Source organism: Watersipora subatra, chromosome 3 (genome assembly GCF_963576615.1).
Source record: "Watersipora subatra chromosome 3, tzWatSuba1.1, whole genome shotgun sequence".
NCBI classification, from domain to species: domain Eukaryota; kingdom Metazoa; phylum Bryozoa; class Gymnolaemata; order Cheilostomatida; family Watersiporidae; genus Watersipora; species Watersipora subatra.
In genome coordinates, this window is record NC_088710.1 from 52,965,420 (window position 1) to 52,991,370 (window position 25,951).

At 35.9% G+C, this 25,951-nt stretch overlaps 1 protein-coding gene and 1 long non-coding RNA gene across 2 annotated transcripts in view; one reads left to right on the forward strand and one right to left on the reverse strand.

The window, feature by feature from the left end:
* Positions 1–429: 429 nt before the first annotated feature.
* LOC137392156 (uncharacterized) lies at positions 430–1,766 on the reverse strand. Its single transcript, XR_010978217.1, has 3 exons — positions 1,605–1,766; positions 1,354–1,469; positions 430–540 (listed from the first exon to the last, which is right to left on the reverse strand). It is a non-coding gene; the product is annotated as an uncharacterized lncRNA (long non-coding RNA).
* A 2,176-nt stretch (positions 1,767–3,942) lies between these two features.
* The window catches only part of LOC137391357 (uncharacterized), a 31,870-nt gene continuing 9,861 nt past the window's right edge, over positions 3,943–25,951 (forward strand). Inside the window, exons 1-4 of the mRNA XM_068077806.1 lie at positions 3,943–4,067; positions 5,425–5,453; positions 7,777–7,854; positions 25,332–25,491. Coding sequence (XP_067933907.1) covers positions 4,005–4,067; positions 5,425–5,453; positions 7,777–7,854; positions 25,332–25,491 — 330 coding nt within the window. The 5' untranslated portion in view covers positions 3,943–4,004. The remainder of the gene's footprint in view (positions 4,068–5,424; positions 5,454–7,776; positions 7,855–25,331; positions 25,492–25,951) is intronic.

The following is a 25,951-nucleotide window of genomic DNA, read 5'->3' on the forward strand; positions in this document are numbered from 1 at the left end:
TCATCAGAAAGCCCTGCCATAGAATAATGCTCAGAGCACTTAATGGTCTGTTGGTAAGCTAAGTTTGTCTGTTGGTATCATTTAAATACTACATGTACATGTTGTCTATTAGTTTAAGTCATGACCTTCCAATATTTTATCAAAAGTTGAAGAACAATAATATGGTTGTTATTAGCTGAAGTTTTACTACTTGAATAAACTTATATAATAGACTTCATGCTTATTCAAGTCAATATGCACTGCTGACTTGAGTTTATTCATGTCAATATGCACTGCTGACTTGAGTTTAATTACCCACAATGAGTGTGTTAGAGCTATCTCTGTATCTACAATACGTAACTACAGAAAGAGATCAGAACAGATTCACAACACTGAATGTATTTAACATCTCATAGTTTGTGTAAAGAAGAATTATAATATATTGATTTTAGCCGTCACTTGGGCAGTTTTTGGGTTTCTCATGAGTCTTGAGCAAGCCAAGCTTGGCTAACCTGCAGAGACTGTCTGCAAGTTTTGGATTCTCTTTCAAATCATCCAGTCCTGCAACATACAAACAAACTTATGATTCTTAAATGTAAAAATATGTTCCATCTAGCCGACTTTTATAAGAATTGGAGAATTTAGCTTTTCACTAATTTTGATTATATCAACTTGGTAGCCTGGTTTATGAGTGACGATACGACTGCTATAGTCTTGCTGTTTACTCGGGACAGTTATGTACAGCCAGATTCTATTCTTGCATCAGTTATCACACTGAGTCTATTGAGAATCAGAAAAAATGCTTTGTCTTTTGCCCACCGTATGCGGGAATTCAGGCCTAAGCGAAAGGTTGGTGAGCTGTTCAATACTCCAGATCAACTCCAATAGCTCACAAAGTTATACACAATGTTCATGCATCATGAAACTGCGCTAAAATTACTGCTGTTCTATTTATTATTAATAAGCGTCGCAAAAGCACAATTTTTAACTTAAAAAATATATTAACTCAAACAGCTACTAATAAATACTTTGTTCAATAACAAAAGACTAATTTTAATACCAGTATATTCTCACAGTTGCTAACTTTTTAAACTTCATTGAAGTTGTTTGAAAACTTGTAAAAAGTGTAAAGCAAGGACTAATCTTTTGAAGGAAGATGTTAAATTAAGTCAACACAAGATTAGGTTGTCTTCTCTTGCATTTTGCATAGACAAACCAACCAGTATTAGATAGTTCAAAGTCTATTGTAGTTTAGTCGTGTAAATTCAGGTGTTCAATGATGAGCTATTGATATATCACTGCCCTCAAAGTGAAACATAAAAATAAAACCGTTATTTGTCACCAGCTTTACATTTGACAGGTATTAATACTTACGCAAGCAGCCTCCGTCAGCAACCTCTGTGTATCCATGGCAACAGGTAATGTGCTGATCTGGACAAAATTTAACATCTTCAATCTCTACAACTTGAGTGTAGGTGAATAGTTGCTGCCTGTAAAATACGATACTTCTCTGTAATGCTATCACTTGACATTTAATTGATTGCACTCATTTAATATTTTAATATATATATTAAAAAATATATTTTATACATATTTTAATTTAATACTGCTGCTAATTCTCTTACGCGTAGGCTTCCTTGTACAGAGAACATCGTCTCCATCCCAAATTACCACACTTAGTATATCCGGTCTTGTGTTTGAATGTGATTCGGCGATACTCTGACACGATCTTGGTTTGATCTTTCGTATTCCAATTCTTGTCTTGGATGTGCTGCTGAGCGCAACAGAAATGCTCGCTGCAAAAACAAACTGTTAAGTTAGTTTCTCCATCAGAAGATGTAAAGTCCTACATAACCTAAGTTCCTAGTATCCGCTGTCACATTTGCAAGTTTAATCAGAGATCTTGCGTATAGAAGCTACATCAATCACAATGTATTGATAGAATAAATTTTCTCCAAGCATGAAAAAATGTATAAAAGAAATTTCAGAAAATACTTTTCTGAAATTTATTTTTTTAGAGAATATTTTTCAACATAAAATAAATTTATCACATTATATAGAAAAATATTAATGAGTTTTCATTAATATAATTTTATATAAGCCTTATATAGTCTATATAATTATATACAATTATAATCTATATAATTCTATATAGCCTATACAATTATAAAGTTTATTAAAAACTACAGAATAAAATCATTACTATTAATAGTTTCTAATAATGTAGTTTTTAATAAACTTTGTGCACAACTCTGATTGACTCATTTATTGAGCACTTTACTTTACAGTGTAAACTACATATACTAGCCTATATAATTATGTATAGCCTTGTAATTCCTATAAAGTTTACTGTTAACGTTCACGCTTTAGAAATCAGGCTATATTAGTGTGGCAGTATTTATAGCTCATTATACACCCTCTTCAGCATAGATTATAGGCAACCTACTTGGGATCAACTACTACTTCTCCGTTAGGCCCGGTGATTTCTCTCTTCTCTTCAGCTGGTAGCTGGAGCTGGCTCTTTACGGACTCTATTTCAGCGAGAGTCAGTTGCTTGGCCAGTCTAACCGCATCTGTATAAATATTCACTATGTTTACTAAACCTTTAGTTATCTGTTTGCTGACTAGCTGACACAACAGAGGATCTACTCAGAGGCAGCATAATGTCAAACGCATGAAGTAAAAGACCTAAAAAAGATTGTTCCATGATCAAACAATTCCTTGTTTTTATTCAAATACTATGTTCTCAGTATTTGGTAATCAGACATGTATATGAATGCGTACCTTCAGCTGTAAATTTATCCGTGAAGGATAAAGCATGGCAGCTCGCAGCGAGCAAACAGACAAAAATTACTTTCATTGTAGAGCTTGAAATTAGACTGGTCTTGTTCAGCTGACTTTCTTCTTAAAACTGAGTGAATGGTTGGACCAGCTTTACCATCCAGAGTCTGATGGGAAAAGACATGTGTCTCAGGCATGAAATTTTTAACGAGACTTCAGTTCGGGCTTAATAATTTCTATATATCGAGGCTTGTTGGAACAATGCCGGTAAAATTGGCAATTTGTCAAGAGCTTAGCTGCTATCCAAACTAACACTTTATAGAGTATGTTTAAATATAACTAGATTTTCCAACCTTCAACATATCATTAAGATATTTTCAATCTATTTTACCAGTAAGGCTATGACATTCTGATTTGAAGAATATCAGTTGTTTTGTTTAGTTAGCCAATTGTCTAATGTTTATTAAAAATAGTCTTTTCTCCAATAAAATCACCAATGGCATAAATAAAAACTATAAATGTACTTTTTAATAAATTATATGTAATTGATTGGTTTTTATGTTGATCGGAATCATTACCCATTTATATTATTTAGTTTCTGATCACAGTTTAGGACAACTAAAGTTTGGTTTTAGAAAACCAATTAGTGCAGTCAAAGTATTTTGAAATCATGCTCCTTCATCGCATAAATTTATCCTTTACCACATTCTTTTATTGCATTCTATAACTAATGGTACTATAAAAAACTGTAAATATTAATCGATTACCATAAAAACGTATGTATTTGTAATATGCTTTCTCGTGTATTATACCCGATGAGTGAATGAGTTAGTGATGAGTTAGAATGACAGAAAGCCACTATTGTAATTTGCTAGACGTAGTTGCAGTAACCGACAACTCTCAGCTTTGGCGTAAAATTCAAACCGAAACTGACCACGCTATATGGTGTACAGTTGGTGTAAATGCCGTTCTAATATCCTCCTCATGACTCTATACAAAACAAGTGTACATTTGGTTTAAATAATGCATCTTAGCATTTTTTTAATAAAACAAAAAATTTTACGTTTGTTACTTTAATTATTATATTATTTAAAAAATAATTTTTCAAGTTTAAAATGTTTAGATATTGTCATCAAGATTGAATTTATGACTACATCCGGTAACGGCAATCTTTCAGTACACAAAAGATGCAATAACTCCACCGTTAGTCAGTCCGTGCGTAACAAACATGACAGGCAGAAAATATGGTGTATAGCATTTCTATTTTGTTTATCAATTTGATCGCTATTCTATGTTGTTTTTCTCCGGTAAGTTTTTAAGGACTATATGTTTTATTGGCTGTCTATCTTGGTGTAAGAATTGAAATATGACAACGTTTGAAATTTTAATGATTACTCATGCTGATTCACACATTATAAAGATATACATTTACGACGAATTTGTTCATTGATTTTCTTGACGGTTGGCTAAAAAGTGAAGTTGTAGAGTTTCTATTTGTGATACGTTCTGCTAAAAATAATAGAGTGGAGTTTCTATTCGTGATAGACGTTTAGCTCCAACCTACGATTTTGAGAAAGCGAGAGGACGACAGCTTAAATATTGTACGATTACGTTTATTTAAAGGATTACCATATCAGAGGCTGCTTTCTGGGCGATTGCAATACAGTGATAATCTACAAGCTATGTATTGAATTAACGATACACTAAAACATAATATATTAATACATGCCCAGAAAATCGTCACAAGCTAAATGTGATTTGATTTTCCAACATCCCTGCTGGTAGTGGAGCGAACTATAACTTTTGCAGCTTATAGTTGACTGAGTCAACTATAAGCTGCAAAATTGCCAATTACATTGTATATTTCAAACATTGCAATCAAATCGATGACAGTATAAATAAATAAAATGTATTGTAGCAAAATCAGGCTGGTCATGGCAAAGTTAAAGAACAGTCAGAAATTGGAAGCCATGCCTTTCCGCAACTACCATATATTTAAAGAAAGTCAAATTTTATTTCCTTCGAATCGTTGTTATTTGGAAAATTTAAATGGCAAATCACGTTTTATAGTACAGATTCTTATTTTGTTCTCTGCGGGTGAGACAATTTGAAACTGAGAACTTATTCATTTTGCCTCGAAGTGTTAAGAGTTCAAGGGCTAGTTTGGCTGCTTTTGGAACCAGTTCAACATTCCCATCAAGTAATTGTGGAAACAACAAATGCATTCACATACCAAGTTGATTTGTTGCTTTCCTCAAACTAACTCCTACTGCGGAGACGTTTTCCAATCTATGGCGTTTTTGGGATGGCTGCAATTAACTGTTCATTTTTAAGAGCTTGTAATCACATTTCCACGTATTTTGAACCTACAACACAGCCGAGTAAGACATAGTGATCCTTTTGATACCGAATAACTGTAATGTGAATTTTGTTGCAAGTCAACCTTTAAGCAGGTCTTTTTGGAATATATGTGTTTGTAAGGAGATGTGACAGCAAAATATTCTTATATGACTGCATTAAGGCTCAAAGCATATTTCCGTAGGATTGTAAAGTGAGGGAATTCAGCATAATTTTGATGGTATTTTGTAAGTATATTTGATCAAACAATCTCTTATAGGCATTGCATTTTATGGTGTTTAGTAATGTGTGGGGTTTCTCTTGTAGGTTTATGCTTACTATTGCGACAATGACAAGTGAGTAGCACACAGTACTTATTCATCAAGTTTACTTCACTGCTTGTCTAGTATTTTGTCAACTTTGAATTTTATTTGTTGTTTAGTACATTGACCATGTTAGCAAATGTAGGTTGCACTCCTATGCTTGCTTCACCATGATCGTTAAATTACTCATAAACTTGTCATACTTTTTTAATTTAAAAGAATTTTATCGATTTGTTTTGTTCTAGCACCATGGCTCATAATTGGTCAAGGAAATACTAGGTAGCAGCTAACAAAATTAAGGCTATCTTCCTAGTACATGATGAATGTGAATGCAAAAAACAATTTGTGACTTCAAGTAGAATGGATTATCTCAAGTAGAGATGCCCTAATTCATAGTGGAAGAACCAATCCAGAATCATGTCCGATCCCTATTTAAAGCGAATTTCATCAGATCTTCTGTTTTACATGGTAGATTGTTTCCTTTATTAAAAAATTATGCATAAAACACGCATTTTTCATTTGGAGCTCACAAAATTGAAATGAATATTGTAATGCCAGTATGTAGAAACATTACACCGGATTCCTAGCTCAATTTTCACCGATGCATGTCGGTAATGGCGACACGCATATTTCACATCCTTACAAAAATATTGTTCACTGTATTTATCAGCGAAGGTGATCAGGTAAGAATATAGATAAGTTAGTTGCGATTACCAGTGTTTGTTTCAGTTTTGATTAAAAAGCATCAGGATCAGGGCATTTGTAGTTTAAACTTGCATGTAATCAAATCTTGATGTGCGACCACCTCTACATATAAACTTTTCGATTTGCGACTTGAAATTTTGAGCAAATATTTCTCTCAACATACTAAGTAATTTTCTTTCTATTATCCAACACCACAAATTCATAAATAAAATTAAAAAAGATGGTAGAGATAGAAAATGTAACATAAATATATATAAACCAAGTCAATTTAAACTTTATTTAGTGAAGGTTGGAGCAAGTCACATAATGTATTTCTATCAATTACACTACCCGCGACTCTGTACTATTGCTGTGTATACACTTTGGCTCACAGGTCACAAGGCAGAGTAGCAATAACAACCTTTACACTGATTATTAATTTAGTTTTACATATCATTTAAGTTTTTACTTTAGTTTTATGTAATGCTTTTGCATTGATGTTATATATAATTACCAGAACTCGTTATTGTTAGGTTTATTAGCTGGCGAACAAGTTAAATAAAATGCAATGTATTTTTATACTATTTGCGATAGCATACGACGATTTGTACATACAAAACAAACTTATAAACTCTAGATAAAACTTCAGATACAGACTGTGTATACATTTTTTCATTGCACATTATTCTCTTTTTGGTTTTAGTTTCCATAGGTATGTAGATACATAGATATGCAGATACATAGATATGTAGATACATAGATATGTAGATACATAGATATGTAGATACATAGATATGTAGATACACAGATATGTAGATACACAGATATGTAGATACACAGATATGTAGATACACAGATATGTAGATGCATAGATATGTGATGCATAGATATGTAGATGCATAGATATGTGATGCATAGATATGTAGATACATAGATATGTAGGTACATAAATATGTAGATGCATAGATATGTAGATACATAGATATGTAGATACACAGATATGTAGATACACAGATATGTAGATACACAGATATGTAGATACACAGATATGTAGATACACAGATATGTAGATGCATAGATATGTGATGCATAGATATGTAGATGCATAGATATGTGATGCATAGATATGTAGATACATAGATATGTAGGTACATAAATATGTAGATGCATAGATATGTAGATACATAGATATGTAGATACATAGATATGTAGATACATAGATATGTAGATACGTAGATATGTAGATACATAGATATGTAGTTACATAGATATGTAGATACATACATTTGTATATATGTAGATACATAGATATGTAGATACGTTTTTGACTTTGAAAAAGTGATGCCTCACTGAACTGTTTGCCATGAGATTAGCTATGACAATGTAGATCAAAATGCATTTACATCGTGGCAGATCAAGGGTTAATCTTTAGTCCTAGGACCTAAAGCTTGCCCCAACTGTTCTCAGTATTGTATCACTGGCAATGTTCTTTTTCTTTGTTCTCTATAATGCTGCGTCATTAATTATTATTGCAGATACTGCCAACCAAATAGACGAGTTTACAACTAGTCAGCTGACTTTAACACTGATTAACTGATTACTGTTCAGCGTATTAGTGCTTTATATCATACATTGTTCCTCAACTCCCTCTAGCATACCCCTGATTTTATAGGTGTGATTTTGATGAGTACTGCTGTGGACACAATATCTGCTGCACATCATATAATGTCTGGCAAATGTGGTACTTCTGGTGAGTTGTCCATTACAAGTCTGCTGACATAACTCATTTATTTAAATGTTTCACGTTTGGGCATATTTGTTTGCTTAGAATTAGAAAGTGCAATACATCAACATGTTATGTGTCATAGCTAATTTGTTTTGAGAAAGCTCTGTTTAGGCAACTCGGTCTAAAACATATTCATATTGTATATTTCAACAAGTTTCGAAACAGTGAGGTTCTGTCGATGCAGATGTTATGCGATGATGTCGTCAATTAACCTGGTGAATTTTCATATTCCATTTTTCATCATCACTGTGTGTATGGTTCAAGCACAATCAAGGATCGTTGATGTATTAGTTAAGTGTCCAAGAGGGGAGCAAAGCTCAACTGGTGCAAAAGTGAAAACTGTTATTAGCATTGTAAATTATTTTAAAATTTTCAATTAATGTAATGTTTTGCTTCCGATTGTTAAGAGTATGGATATTCTTAGTGCAGCCATGTTTCAATCAACAGTTCTTCTACGCATCATCGTATCGGCACACGTCAGCGTCAATTTTATTTGTCAACAAACCAACTTTTTACCACAACGTATCCCCTTTGTTACTTATTGTGATCGCTCTAGCTTTTGACTATTTTTTATTCACCTCCAATCTGTACCACGAATATCAGCTCTGTTGCTGGCCTTGTGATATCTTGTGAACTTTGACGGAATGGCTCCCAGGGCCAGAGATGCTAGCCTTGTTTTGAAAATGATCAGCTGAGTCAGTTCATAGTCCAAACTGAAACTGCTGGTTGAAAGCTCAAGGGATTTGATAACAGGCCAGTACTCAAAAGGGCTAAACCGTTACACCAAATTTGGTATGTGGTATGTGAAACATGCATTTCAAGGGTATTATAGTAATTATATGGAAATGTACTTAGTATCTCTCTCCCCCATGATTTGACACGCTCATATAATCTGAAACAAGTGATGATTGGTTTTGTAAGAGTCCATTCTGCCCTTAGGCATATTTTGCAATGTGGTATGGCCACTCATCCCTAAAAATTGAAAAGCTCAAAGAACCTGCCATCACCTGCTAGTAGATACTTATTAATATACAAATGACTGTTTGTTATTTAAACTGAGCATATACTTTTTACTGATTTAATAGAGTGATCACAGCCATCTATTGTTCAATAGACTCGCTATATTAGAGTTCAGTCAGATTCTTACCTCATGAGATATGTGTATAGTGTTCATATTCCGCAAGACGCTCTTACGACATACTGGTAAACCAGATGTGTCATAGATGTCTTGTCGACAAGTGGCATGTAGAAGATAACTCCTAGTTTATGAGTCTGCGTAGGCCCCAATGATTGCTCATCACAAATCATCAGTCAACGGTAAATCTTTTTCATGCGCCATTAAGCATGCTCTTAGTATATCTGAAATAATCCTTATTTTAACAGAGTGACTCATACTCATTAAACTCGAAATATTTCTTCTGCAATAATAATAGTCGCATCTTGTTAGTTGAAAGCGCATACCCTTCTAGTCAGTTTCAGTTTTACTGATGATGTTCATTCCAAAAACCCTTTACTCAATGCTTACAACTCAAAATATTTTATCGTCAAGTACCCTCTCGCATTCCTTGTATGGGCTAGTATGCAGGTAGCTGTCACCATGGAGTCTCTGCCCAGGCAGAGGTATACCAAAAACAGCTCAATGCTTAGAAATGCATGCAGAATGTAGAGATTATGGGTTGGAGTCGTATATTATTTTGACAGTATTACTCAGACTTTTGATAGATGTCTGCTGTGTGAAATGGTTTCAATCAAACTAGTGGCGCAATCAGTCATTGCAGAAGCTGTCAGTTGGAGTCGCGCTTAGAATGGCATATGGAGGAAGTATTACATTAGAACATAGAACATTTTGGTTGTAGGTGTTTACAATAAAAATGTTAAATTGCGAAAAACAAAGTTCAGTGACGCAATGTCCGTAAACTATGAACAAGTCCCAATGGCAAACATTGAGAATGACTTCGCTTACAGAAGTCTTGCTCCTCGCATAGACAACTTGTTTGTTGTTTTATTAGAATTGGTAGCTGTGAACATCTGTTGGTTTTGCCTCAGAAAGACAAACGATAAGTATTGTTTACAATCAAGTTTTGTCTGGAGCGAATAAGAAGTTTTTGTGTTTGCAATAGTTTGGCATGTTATTATTGAAATATACACATGTTTTATTTATTCAAATCATGTTAAAAACGAAATATTTTACAACTATATTACGCCTTTTTGATTCTCAGGTAGTGCTGAGTATCTTTGCTAGCGTGCTTATGTTTGTAAGCCTAGGCAGTTGTAAGCAGTTCAAGCATTTTCGAAGCCGACCAATGACAGCTGTGCAAAAATGACTCTATTGTCATTAGAAAACACCTTTGGTTGGAAAAATTGTTGAATAGTTTTAATATGACATGACGAATTTAATATTTTATCAGGGTTGTGCTTTACTTTGTAGGGTTTCATAAATAAAAAACAGTAAAAAAATATCAATCATTATTTTTTATTACTATATTGAGCTAACCAATAAACAGTGAAGTTGTATCAGCTTGCTATAGCATTTGTTTCTTAGCTTTAGTACGTTGACAAAGCTTTGGTTAAGCTTAAAGGTTAATTTATCTCTATTGCATATATACCAATCGCGGAACCCTACGCGTAGATGATACAAAAGCACCCTAGCAGTAGTAGTAGGTCCTAGTATTGTACTACTAGTCTAGTCCATTTTACTTTTTTAATCGTTAGTAGGTCCGAAGAGTCGTCTCAGCCTTGTAATAACTGCACGAATAGCGGTGTAGTAGTAGTTCTCACAGTTAAAAGATCTTTCGTTGTATTAGTTATTATGTAATTAGCATTTACCTCATTGTATTTCAACCTCATTACTTTTCTGATTTGTCTTGTAAGGTAGTCCTTTAACCATCATCAGTGCGATACAATTATGGCTCAACAATCAGGGTTTATAGTACTATCCTTGGCAGATCTTACATAGGTCGATCTACTTGCAGAAAGTGGAGAATGTGTTACCATTTTGGCTTTCCTATACATTGTGATTATTCATTTGGGCCTCACATCTGGTTTTCGAATTCAGGTATATGAATGATTTAGGTTTAAAAAGATTTTTAAAAGATTTAAGTATATGATGGTACGTGACACCAAGTTGAGTAGGCGTCATCGACAACAGTCAGTACGCGCATGCCTTTTGACGTGTCATTAAAAACTACGGCTTGAGATCTTTGTAAATAGTTAATGTTTGTAGACTGCAATAATCAAATGCTTGACATATAACAAATGCTTTCAAATAATGTTTAAAATGTTTGTATTGGATTCATGCACCAGTCATCTATATAGTAATTACCATTTTCAGTGCATATCATTAAAAAGGACTTGTAAAGGAGAAATTCAAGTTTATAGATATGCAACTCTCCTGAATTATAGCTTTTCCTGCTCTCCATTCAACGATAGTTACATGTGTTTTTCTACATGCATCTCTTCGGAGGCACGCATTGTGAATCCAAAAACAACTCTAGATATTAACATACTGGTCTTAAGGGTTGTCTTTATTTCTTCTCAAGCATTTTTATAAGTAGTATTATATATACAGTCAAACATCTACGTGTTAAGTTCAAGTGTATCAAGATGCGCGTCGTATGTTAAAATCGTCTGGTTAAAAACGTATTCCCAAAAGAGTGCTACAGTACTCTTAGTTTGTTCCACGTCGTAGAAAACTAGGATAACTCCTTAGTAAATATTGATAGCAATTACACTTACATGTGCCATAAAAGCAAATGCATTATAAAATAACTATATACAATGCTCAATGTATATAGTTATGACTATATAAAATTATGACTATATATACAGAGCTCAATGCGAAATCATAGATATATATACAAAGCTCAATGCAAAAGCATAAATACAGTCAAACATGGATACCTCGCCCTCGGATAGCTCGAACACATGGTTAACTCGAACAGTTTTGTTTGGTCCGTTCCCACGCAATTATAAATTGTTTCAGATTACTCGACCTCAACTTTGTTAACTCGAACAGTTTTTTGCCCAACGGCTACCGAGATGGTTGTTATCGCTTTAGAATATCACTTTATTCCAAGCCATAGAGATAAACCCCAACTTTTAGTAGTTCGTTGGCGTCGTTATTACCATCATCGGCAAAATATTTTCATCAATGACTTTTCTAAAGGTTTGGTGAAGTTTAATTTTTACCAAACATCCGCTTAGCGATGGTCCTACGAAGGCTAGGAAAAGCGAGGTAACTTTCGCATAAACTTCAAGAAAAATCGGTAAAATTGATCTTGGTTAAAACGCTCAAAAGAAAAATATGTCTTTTCTTCGGAGCATTTCAACAGCGATCAAGTTTTGCTAATTTTAATCTGAAAACGTCCTGGCAGTAACATCACATAAAACAACAAACAAATCTCAAGTGATAGAAAAATCTCTATACTTTCAGATAAAAAATTTTTAAACTTTACATTGGAAGCATTTAATTTGAAACAAGCCATTCATGCTTTTGATTTATATTATAGTTTGTATATGTACATGTATCTACTAATAAATACATGGACTTATGACAGTGCTCTTATAACTTGAACGCTTTGATAACTCGAACGCTTTGATAACTCGAACACTTTCACTCGGTCCCGTGAAGTTTGAGTTATCCATGTTTGACTGTATATATACAAAGCTCAATGTAAAAACATGCCTATATATACAAAGATCAATGCAAAACTTGAGTATTTATATATATATATATATGTGTATATATATGTGTGTATATATATATATATATATATATATATATACACAGAGCTCAATGTAAAAACAGGTATATATTCAAAACCAAATGAAGTATTGATTAAAAGAGGTTTTGTTACTTTTCTTTAGAGACACGCCAAGTATGACTAGCAATGCGCAGGATGCGAAGTAAAGGTGATAGAAATATGTAGCTCACTTACCTTAGACTAACTTAAGTTTATATTAATTTTACATATAAACTGTATAGTTTTTAATTTTTTTGTTTTACTTTTCACCAGCTCTTCATTTCTTCTATAAAACCGCAATGATATGAGAAATTTTTAACATTGTATCTTGACAATCACGTTGTTTTCAGAGCCAAAAATCTGACTAAATTTTGCATTGAACTTGAAAAAGTTGTATGCAGAGTACAGATTTGACCTTATTGAGAAGTTCACAGTTTTGTATACACCAAATATAACAGCATAGCCATGCCGGAGCCTGCATTACTTTACAAGCTTCTTGAAATGCTGTTCACTATTTCGCTATAGTATAATGGCACGCTAAATCATCATTTTGTTTAGACAATTATACCTCACTTAAACAAAATACCTTATTCTCAAAACATTTTTTATCGATGATCAGCTATTAGCTGTTTAAATAGTTCTGCTAAATGGATATACAGTTTCCTTTCGGGGTATTGTATTGTGTTTGGGGATGTATTTTAGGATAACTATGAAATAAAATACTAAAATAGGCAATAAAAACAAAAATATGTGTGGCTGAGGCGTTTTACCCCCTGAGATTTGACAGTAGTTCAACTTTGCTAATTATCATGGAATAATTTTTAATTGATCCAACAAAGCTCAAACTTGCTTGATACGACTGAAACTCTTTACCGTTACTTTCGACCGAACTTTTAAAATATTTTTTCATGTCCGTTTAATCCAGCAGCCCATGTGGCGGTCTTAATGTTATGTAAAGGTTTGTGCTAGCAGCAAAAGTGCTCTGTACACCAATGCCTAATAATAGATAACACCACATGCAGTCTGGCTGCCATTTCACTGGCCATTTTATGATCATCTCTAACATCTAACATCTTTATCTAGTCTTCCCTACCTGTGCCAGGCATTATCTGCACCAGGTGCACAAATCAACAGTAGTTCTTACAGAACAAGTTATTATAAACTGATACGGTCTCAATGCAGACCAGGAGATTTGCGTTATTAGCATCGTTCTAATGTAATAAACTTTTGTGTGGGCAACAATAAAATTATACTAAGACGTGTGTAAGGGCTGACTGCTTATGTGTTGGTGAGCTTGGCTGGGAATCCATTACTGCGTATATGTCACTAGCTAGTCAGCCATGATCATGTGATTGATGGGCATCGATACCTTCCCTTGTGCGTACTTGAGGCATTCTGATAAGACCTGCAAATACGCTTCATATTGACAAAGCTAAGTCATTCCAAGTACTTGCGCTTCGCCAGTTGCATAGGAGGATGAATGTGAACTGTACAAGCTGCTCAGACAGCTTACTATCATGGAGAGCCGTCAGCTTCTGCAAAATATATGACATGTTCAAATTGCAAACAAGCATACTGCTGTCTAGCCTGACAGATGTTTGTTGTAGACGCTATTTGATTCAAGCAATGTAACCAAACCTCAATTTGTGATTCCCTTTACACATTCACTTCCGAATTTATTTTTAGCTCTGACCGAATTTTTTTTTATTCACGCAAATGTTGACATAACGTCACTAATTTGGTAATAACTTGAGACAGAATGAAGATATCGACTTAATTTAAAAAAATAGGTTTTGAGAAGATACTTCATTAGGAAATAGATAAAAATCTTAAATTAACTTCATTAAAAAACGACAACTACTACTAGCAGTACTACTACTATCAGCAGCACTTTTACTGCTAACATTTCTACTGGTACTGCGGTTACTACTACTACACCGGGCTATTTCATAGCAAGATTCATTGCCAGAAGAGCCAGAATCACTCGATATAGAGTTACGGGAGTTCCAATGGCTGAGAATATTAGAAGCTTCTACAGCTGTAAGTGATCGGGGTATTCTTTTTTCGTCCATGCTTTTTCCGTGATGAGCTTTCTGTTTGAAAACCAATGTAAATTTGGAGCTGCTAATGAGAGGCCTGCTGATTGGGTTATATCATTAGCAACAAGCTTGTTTTCATGGAGACCACATCTTATTGGTCTACTTGAAATGAAAACTGAGTAATTATAAATAAACTAACTCACTGTCTAAAAGCCGATGTATCGGCTTTCGACCACAAAGAGAAGGTAACCAGAGCCGATACATCGGCTTGCGGTAGTGACTGAGTTAATGTATAGTTTTTAGCTTATGGTATAAGATTTGAGAGAATAAAGTTGGAAGAATATTTGCTTCTACATATTCAACTGATGTTTAACATACGGTATCTGGAGTTTTTTGAAACTTGGCAATTTTGTAAATATGGACATATTTTGTAGTTCTCCCTCTTCCACCAAGTTCAAATAACCTTCAATAGTACTCATGTCTTCATTTTTCGATTCTATAATCATGGATCCTGATGATAGTGCGAGTGGTGAAAAAAGGCAACACTGTATTTAGAATTAGAATAAAAAAAACACACAAGTAAACATTTTCTGATCAATTTATTAACAAATCTACAGAGTTGTCTTATGTTCATCAAAAGAAAAGAAGTGAAACTGTATGACGGTGCACACTTTCACCTGTATAAATATGCGATCCTCTTTAGACAGCCCTGATAATCGCTACAGGTATATGGTTCAAAGATATTTGTCCTTCCTCAAAGTTACTATACCTTTGAAGTTCTATCATTTCCATTCGAAAGTAACTGTCGAATAAAATCAGCTTTTGATGTAAATGAATAAAATGGGTTCGTTATTATATTCGTTGGAATCAGCTCTTTTGGCCAATCACAGAGGTGACAGTTTTTTTTCTCGGCATAACTCAAAATTTTTGTTTACGCATGATGCATCGTGCAGCTGTCGACGATGTGTTGCGAATGCAAATGACACATTTCATCAGCCTAGGTAGTCATGGCTGAATGACATCACCCTCTGTCACTGTAATATGGAAGATTCCAAGCCTTTTCTCTGCCGGATTGGCAATGACAATCGCTCTCACTACAAGGTGGAAGATAAATAATCTCTGTCTCTACGAGATAAAAAAATATCAAACTTTGTTACCTCAAGATGGAGGGCACTATCCTTGTTACTGAAAAGGGCTTTGAGTTGCAGACATTCTATTTATACTTTGCTTGTTGAATTTTCAAGTACATACTCGCTAATCTCTGCTTCACGCTAGATATTCAAAGAGCTGCTTTGATTACCAGCTTGAGTACAGTTGGGTGAAAACAATTGCTATCTAATTACATGTGGGATGTGCGATATGGTGGGTGGCGTGATTCTTGCGAAGGCCGCTACCCCTAAAACACAGTTTCCATTCTGCCGTAGCATAGCTTTTGTACAATGAGTAGCAATAAGTCCCAGCATTATGCTGGGACTTGTACATTTTATAGAAGTCCCAGAAACTACATGTAGTATTATCCAGATCACCCGGAGGTTCATAGAAACAAAATGGGTTTTACATAGACAATTATCGTTCAAATATAATTATTTATTTGATTAGCTCAGCTATGCATGTGTAAGTAGCATTGGAATAACATTATCGAAATACTCTGCTATCCGTAGGAAGTCAATTTTAAGAAACAAGCTAAAAATAAACAAAATTTTAAGCTAACAAAACTACATAGTGGTTAGCCATTAATTATTACAAAGAATGATTTTGGATTCCTACCAATAGAGCTCATGCCTGTCAGTTATGCACATGGTGTTTGAATCCTATGCCTCTCGCAATCATGACAGGTACAGGAATTATGGTAGCGTTTGCGTCGATTCGGTTGAAAAAGTGTCTGGTGAATATTAATATGTTTATATTGGATTCGTTTGTATGACATCCTCTCATCGATAAAGTAATTACAATGTCGATTGTATATCAGTTAAAAGCAGCACATATACGTTGATTCCAAGTTTAGGGCTGCGTGTAAGCCTAAACAATTCATATCGTGTGTCCATTTCAATGATAGACCAAGTCGAAACAAAACTGTAAAGTAGCGAGCATCTATATTTGATACGGGTCTTCGGTAAAACCCGAAGTGTTGGTCATAAACTAGTGCTACGAGAGGTTTAATATTAGCTTTTTATTAGCCTTTCAATTCACGTGCGAACATCACGTGACAAAACAATAACCAAATGTAATAACTACGTCAGAGAAATAAACTGATTCCAATCTATGGCGGCTTTTCGTTTTTGAGCTTTTAAGAGTTTGTAATCACATTTCCACATACTTTGCACCTACAACGCATCAGAGTAAGACATGGTGAATCTTTTGATACCAAATAACTTTAATGTGAATTTTGTTGCAAGTCAACCTTTAATCAATATCCAACATAAAGAAAACCATGGTTATGGTGATCATGTTATTATTATGTGTTAATCTAAGAAAGCATAGCAGTTGACAAATTACTGCCATGTGATACGAAGTATGCAGATCCAAATATATGTCATGATAGAAAAGAAGCAGAATCATGATTACTGGACAGATTATCAGTGAGCTTGTGAAAAACAGGCTTGACTATTGTAATGCATTCATGTGCGTGCCCTTGTCCAGAATAGAATACTTCGGCGTGTCATTCGATTTGAATAAATTCTGTAGATTCTTGTTTGCGTCACATCGCACCCAGCTGGTTGTCCAAACTGCGTTCAGGCGCCTATTGACATGAACCATGCTCAGGAATCAGAAGTCATAGGTCATAGATGAAGCTGTTAGCTTCTCTTCATTTGGATTTCCTGAAAAGTAAACTTAAAAACTCGTTTTGTAACGTACATATAGTTCTGTCCACGTTTCATGTACGGTCTAAAGATCGTATCGTTAAGCGATTCTGTAAAAGCAAGAGAAACAAATGTTTTACAAACATTAAAACAATGCGATAACTTGTGCACGTATGTAATATCTATACATTCATGGTTACTTTTATATTTTTAAGAAATATATTTCTTTTCTAATTTCATTTAGCTTCTAAAAACATATTTTTGACTATTTTTATGATTTTTAACACGCCGTCGAAACTCGTCGTCGTCGTTCACCAAGCTCGTCGTTAAGTGTGGACTACCTGTATGGGCTGCAGCCTCATCAATGATAAATTTGTCCATCCCATACTGCAATAATCCCAGTTTCGGTGTGCCTGCGAAGAGGCTGTATTTCAGCCTAGACTAAGGATGGTCGCTGAAACGCTCCGTTATTTGGTTACAAGCTCCCAAAGTTCAAGGTGACGTTTTAACTCTTTCGCTACCGTAAGTTGATGCATCGGATTTCGCGGTAATAAAAGTACAGACCGTAAGCCAATGTATTGGCTTATTAATAGGGTTTCACTTTTATTTTCATTACGAAGCCCACACAAGCTAGACCAATCAAATTTTGTCTCTAGTGAAACAACCTTGTTGCCAATCACGTGCACCTAAAAAAAAGTTTTTTGGTTCAACGATTCCATTTCTAATTATTTTTCAAAACTGGAAAACCATATTGTTACCGTCATGGCAAGGAAAAACACACCGCGTTCGTTCAACGCAAATAGAACGTTGGAGATTGTACGAGAGTAAAATTCACTCTATACTTATCTTGTAGAGAATTTTGTTTTGAATAGGATGCGTTTCACAGTAAAACTATATCTGCTTTTATTCTTGAGATATTGCTTAAATACTAGCGGTATATCGGTTTTTCGAAAAATTCGTTTTAATTAATTCAGGCAGAATATTCATTCGGTCAGATTTTAATGCAGTGGTGAAAGAGTTAATAAGCAACAGTATCGAAGCGACTATATGTGAGTGTATGCGCAACACATGGTGTCCGACTGAATAAGTACAAGACTATATAATCCATTCTTACATATTACTGCCAGATCCTTGGCGATACCACTAGTTTAGACAATCTCATTTGGCTTTAGCCACTATTGAAGAGTATGTGACTATTGCATCATTAGCAACAAGAATTGCACATATAAACTTACTAGCAGTAGTAACTTTTTTATATGGTGATTTATGTTGAAAATACTTTAAATTTGCCTCCTGTTTGCCCGTTGTCAAGGATCCAGGAAATGCTCATGGCTAAACACTTGCTGCTGTTTATGAAACACTTCATACAATGTTACAAACGTATATATAGCAAAATTTGGAATATGTGTTTTATATTACTAGTACAGCTGAAAAGTGAGCTTCTGCATATGCTGTTTTTTTATAATATTCAAATAACATGATATAATTTAAACAAAAATTCAAGTAATATCAATCTATTGTTAATACTATTAGAATATTATTCAGGTGTGATAGCAATGTGTCCATAATTGTATTTGTATAAAGAGTTGCTTGTGTGATGACTATTAGGTTATCTTAGACAAATTTGTACGATATCTTCAGAAGAAAACATTGCGGTAATAATGTGTTTGTTACCGACAGCATTTAAGTTCATGTTGGGTCAGTTTCAGGTTACACTATCTGTTAACACCATGTTGCTAAGCAGAGCCTCTTATATAGAGTCACTATATTTCAGCTCAGTTGGAGCTCTTCAGCTCTAATGGTGTGTTTACACTGGTCGATTTTGTCACCGATTTTGTCGTGCACAGACAAATTTGATGAGTCGGTGTCGATAGGTGTGAACAGAAAGATCGGTGTCGGCACCGATCTGAAAGTCGGTGTCGGTGAAATCCAGCAGTGCCAGGTTGCACCGATAAATCGGACGCTCATCAGCCAATCAGAAGCTAGGAGCCTCTGATTAAATGAGCCTACACTTTAATGACAGTGCTAAGTTTATGAAACGAAAGGGCTAGGTTTAATGAGAGGCTAGGAGGCTGTCATTAAACCTGTCATTAAACTTTCCCTCGTGCTCTTTCTGATAGTGAACTTTTATTTAAATTAATTAAAAGTGAATAGCCAGTTGTACGACTACTACTATTGATATGACAACATAAACGACGACAATTGATAGCATAACGAGTAACAAGGCTATAATAAAAAGGACAACACACATAATAAAATATTTACAGACATAAAATATATACAAACATATAATTACATATAATACAGACTGTCAGGGCTGCCGCAGCCGATCCTGCCATCAACAAAATCTCATCGTCATCGGAAGACTCCATTCGGCATTCAGTAGTTGATTATAGCGGTAGTAGTAGGAGTAGTAGTAGTGTAGTACTAGTATATAATTTTCCACATCAAGCGCGTTGATTTTCATGTTTACTCGTCTCCGCGTGGTCGGGTGAAGGTCAGAAGGGTGAAGCGCTGTGATTGGCTGTTGAGTACCGACAAAAATAGTTCAATCGTTGCAATGTAAAGGGGGAGTCGGTGTCGGCACCCATACGTGAAATGTCTGAGGTACCTGTCTGAGTCGGGGTATTGGCACCTAATCGGAGTCTGTGTTGGCCAGTGTAAACGCACCATAAAAACAACTACATCGTCAACCAGTCGTATGAAAATGATTGCGTGTTGTTGCTTACAACATGCTAGTTTAAGCTGCGAAAGCTTCAACCAATCACAATATATTTCTGGGGTAAAGATCTTTTGCTCGCAGTAGGCCAAAACATTTCAGTAGTGCCTTTAAAGGTTGACTTGCAACAAAATTTACATTACAGTCATTTGGTATCAAAAGGTTCACCATGTCTTACTCTGCTGTGTTGTAGGTGCAAAATATGTACAAATGTGATTACAAGCTCTTGAAAGCTAAAAAAACGAACAGTTAATCGCAGCCATCACGGAAACGGCCGTAGGTTGGAATCTTTCTCTAAACGGCGTAGTTGAACACGATACTATGTGCTTCTGTTTACACTTTCATGCAACCTTATTCGTGGAAATATTTTTACAAATATACTTCACGCATTCAATAAAACCATGTCTATTGTTCTTACGCGTCTGTTTTATCGTCATTGTGATGATGTCACTTTGAGCACTGATATCTTAAAACCTAGCCTAACAATTAGTTTAATTTTTTTAACTTTAGTTCGAGGGCTGCATATCATCCTCTGATAAACATAAGAAGCCTGTTGGTCACCTGTGATGGTAGAAAAATGCTGCAGAAATTGTTTGCGTCATGTGGCGGGAAATATGGGTCACATGATCGGATTATGACTAGATGATTAGCTTAAGCTGAAACAAAACTGTAAAGTAGCGAACATTTATATTTGATTAGGGTTTTCTGGTAGAACCTGAAGTGTTTGTCGTAAACTAGCATTATGAGGCGTTTTATATTGAGCCTTTTATTGGCCTTTCATTTCACGTGATAACATCGCGTGTCCAAAAAATTACCACGTCGATTTGAATACGTCATCAAAAAATGGGATTTTAACCTACGGCTTTTCTATCAACTGTTCGTTTTTGAGCTTTTAAGAGATTGTAATCACATTCCCACATATTTTTTACCTACAACACAGCAGAGTAAGACATGGTGAATCTTTTGATACCAAATAACTGTAATGTGAATTTTGTTGCATGTCAACCTTTTAAGTTATAGTTCGCCGACTAGGTAGTTGATTACTTAACCAGTTGCTGGCTCGCTCGTGGAGTGCCTTAAAAACTCCTCACACGGAGTGCTCCTTGTAACAATGACAATATTAATCTACCCTCAAATGGTATTGGCTCCTGTGAAGCTGTTGACCAAAGTGCTCTTGACTAGTCCTCTCTGATTGTCGGTCTGGGCCAACAAACGTCTCATGATAAACTCATTGTTTGTCAAAACTGGAGATAAAACTAGCACTATGTCAAACTTTGAATGCACACTAATCTAATATAGGACTCGTCTAGTGCCTGTACGACTTCATCTCCAATTATTCTCAAGGAGTGTTTTGTTGGTTTTGTCATTCAGTAAAACTATCATGTTTGCCCTATGGTGCTGACTTCTGTGTGTGGATTCATATCTCTCTTCTACAACTAAATGCTATCGATCTTTTAGCTTTAGCAGATGTATAGCAATCAGTTATCATGACCACAAAGCTGAATACCTGTTCAATCAGTATTATACGCAGTCCATCATCAAAATTTGATAGATCTTCTGGAAGGTCCATCTTTGTAAAATGTAGCCTACATTGGCGACATTCATCAGTTTGTTTGACGCGTCACAAAGTCGATCTTTTCTAATCCCGTTCATGACATCTCATTTTGTGCATTGGTGAGAGTTTATAAATGTATCAGTCATGCAAACGATATGTCAAGGACAGTAGCAGCAACAGATTACGCATTTCGTATATATCGGTAAAATTGCCAGCCATAGTTTTTGCTTTGCAGCATTATGGCTACTTTTTAGCACAGTCGAGTTGATATTTTTGAGCCAACCTTCTTTTGTTAGGGATATTTTTTCTAATTGTATCAACTCGATTGTGTCAATCTAATTTCTGTCAATGTAATTTTTATCGATCTTTGGTGGCATAATGGGACGGTCCATGAATATATTTTTATTGATGCTCTATTGCAGCTATGGCCTAATGGCGGATCGAGATCCGGATTCGGATCTTTGTAGTTTCTTTTGTGGATCCTTCAAGTTGCTGTCAAAAGAACTTTCAAAGTATTTTTCTTTAAATTATAGCGAACGCAAGGCAAAAATCGCCGAAACGGAAAATAAAAAATTAGATGGCAAAATTAGAGTAAGTTTAGTAAAGATTAACATTTAGCTTCAAGTGGGTGTTTAGTAAACTGAATTCATGTAAGTTGAATTCAAAGTTTATGTTATGTAATGTCACAATAATTTAATGTACTAAACGTTGCTCTCAAGTCTCTCTTAGATCGCCGTTAGTCTGTCTCGGAAGGTAAAAACTTAGTGGTATACATAATACATAATAATGTTACGTTTTATTGTTGGTTTCAACAACTAAATAGGTATTTGTTACTTTGTTAGCATAGGTTATTTCATACCGTAATATCCTTTTTAATGTGATTTTTTTTCATAGTATAGTAACGGATTAATCTGTATTTAGTTATTTTATATAAGAAATAATGTCGTGAGACAACTGAGTAAATTGACATACGAGCTCAGTCCCAGAACGCATTAAGCGCTTATGTCGAGGTATGACTGTATATTAACCTGTCTTACGCTGAGAAATCACTTCTAGCATTTTTGACGACGACATCGGCCAGGTAAGCGTGAGCGAGACGTCTTCATCCCAACTCGCTCTACTTTCGGCAACTGGATGTTGGCAAGAAACTCAGTAAGAGTCTACCTCGCTGATTGATTAATATATGAAAAACCTAACCAACTGCGCCCTATGAGACAATTTATATATTAAAAAGTATATCTAAGCGGTGCGAGCCCGACCGGTTCTTATATGATCTAACTAGTTACTACTACAAAAATACTTCTGTAAAATTTAGTTTGTAAAACACAAAAGTTAAATGTCGCTACATTTTGCTTTATTGCAATGCCCAAAATTTGTTAAAATTTAAACAAAAAAAATCACAATTTTTATATTCATTTTACCAATTTGTAATATTTTAATATCTAACTTAGTGATCACTAATTTTATTTTTGATTTTCTATTGAAATACAGCGCAGAGCAATGAACAAACTTGTTTAAGTAGACTGGCCAGTGCGTGATTGGTTGCTGGTGGGTCTAAGTATAATCCGCCTCGCCAGCTAATCGTCTCAAGTACCTCTAAATAAGGGTTTATCAACTAAATGAGGGTTTTATCGCCATGCCACGAGCGCTCGATGCTAAAACACTAGCAGAAACTCACTAGTATGTTTATACCTTTATTGTTAATAGTTAATAGCGTATAAACATTGATTATTTACTAAAATCTCAGACTACAGTTATAATGGATTGAGAGGCTGTAGACTTACTTTCTGCCAAAGAGGCCTCTATGATTGCGTTATCACATAGCCTACTAGTGTCTACCCCATAGCCTACCAGTGTCTACCCCATAGCCTACCAGTGTCTACCCCATGGCCTACCCGTGGCTACGCCATAGCCTACCAGTGTCTACCCCATAGCCCACCAGTGTCTACCCCATAGCCTACCAGTGTCTACCCCATAGCCTACCAGTATCTACTCCATAGCCTACCAGTGTCTACCCCATGGCCTACCGGTGTCTATCCCATAGCCTACCAGTGTCTACCCCATGTCCTACCAGTGTCTACCCCATGTCCTACCAGTGTCTACCCCTTGTCCTACCAGTGTCTACCCCATAGCATACCAGTGTCTACCCCATGGCCTACCAGTGTCTACCCATGGCCTACCAGTGTCTACCCCATAGCCTACCAGTGTTTACCTCATAGCCTACCAGTATCTACTCCATAGCCTACCAGTGTCTACCCCATGGCCTACCAGTGTCTACCCCATGGCCTACCAGTGTCTACCCCATGGCCTACCAGTGTCTACCCCATAGCCTACCAGTGTCTACCCCATAGCCTACCAGTGTCTACCCCATGGCCTACCGGTGTCTATCCCATAGCCTACCAGTGTCTACCCCATGTCCTACCAGTGTCTACCCCATGTCCTACCAGTGTCTACCCCATGTCCTACCAGTGTCTATCCCATAGCCTACCAGTGTCTACCCCATGGCCTACCAGTGTCTACCCCATGGCCTACCAGTGTCTACCCCATAGCCTACCAGTGTCTACCCCATGGCCTACCAGTGTCTACCCCATAGCCTACCAGTGTCTACCCCATGGCCTACCAGTGTCTACTTCATTGATCACAAATAACTTGTGTAATTCCTTTACATTGTGAGACTTGCAGTATTGGACTCCAAACGCTAGAGACACATACCACATACGTACTCTCTACGAAATCTGAATGTACCTTAACTGGTGAACACTTTTCGTTTAAACTCGTTTCAATTGTTGGCCAGAGATATTTTTGTGGTGATGGCTTAGCCTTAATGCTAACTGACTAGCTATGCTTACTTTCATTATGATATGGTTATTTTACAAAGTTTCCAGGTGGTAATTCGTAGGAATTGTGCAGCGAAAAATGTCTGTACCATAATTGTGACCGATATTGTACATGACACCTAAACTGGGTACTTTGTCCCTGAATCACCTACACAGACCTGTCCATGATTAGCTATGACCATTCCCTGAATCACCTGCACAGACCTGTTCATAATTAGCTATGACCATTCCCTGAATCACCTACACAGACCTGTCCATAATTAGCTATGACCATTCCCTGAATCACCTGCACAGACCTGTCCATAATTAGCTATGACCATTCCCTAAATCACCTACACAGACCTGTCCATGATTAGCTATGACCAGTCCCTGAATCACCTACACAGACCTGTCCATAATTAGCTATGACCATTCCCTGAATCACCTACACAGACCTATCCATAATTAGCTATGACCATTCCCTGAATCACCTACACAGACCTGTCTATAATTAGCTATGACCATTCCCTGAATCACCTACACAGACCTGTCCATAATTAGCTATGACCATTCCCTAAATCACCTACACAGACCTGTCTATAATTAGCTATGACCATTCCCTGAATCACCTACACAGACCTGTCCATAATTAGCTATGACCATTCCCTGAATCACCTACACAGACCTGTCCATAATTAGCTATGACCATTCCCTGAATCACCTACACAGACCTGTCCATAATTAGCTATGACCATCTCTCTTCTTTCAGGCTCGGACTTGTAATCTTCCTCATTCTACTTGCTGGCTGCTTCAGTTTCTGGAGATACAGATACCAGCAGGCACTGGTCGTGCAGACCTGTAATCACTCAGGCTACAATCAGATGGTCGCCTCTCAACAAAGCCTTCCTACTCAATTAGCTAATAGCCCCGTAAGTTTCTTCTTTGTAAACGATTTCTGGTCTGACGAACGAGTAACCACTGAAAATAATAGTGGACGGTATTTTTTATAGCTCCAAATATTCATACATCGTGTTAAGGGTATTGTCTTTTGCCAATGATGCGTAAGCATCGACAACTCTCGCAAACCAAAAGGTATTGTTATGTGGAGCTTACACCCATAGTTTGGTAAAGCAGCATGGGTTGTGTAATGTGTGCGCACACCTTGTGCAGTGTAAAGGTCCTTATACCATCAACTATTTGCCTTTTGTTGATAAATAGTGACTCACTGTGCAATAGAAGCAACACTGAATTAGCGAACATTATGCTAGCGATGACGCTCAGCCCCACTCAGTAATAATAAAGAAGTTGCTGATGCATGAATGGATCATGATCTGTACATGGTAGTATGAGGTAGCTAGTGGCCCTGTATGGATCATGATCTGTACATGG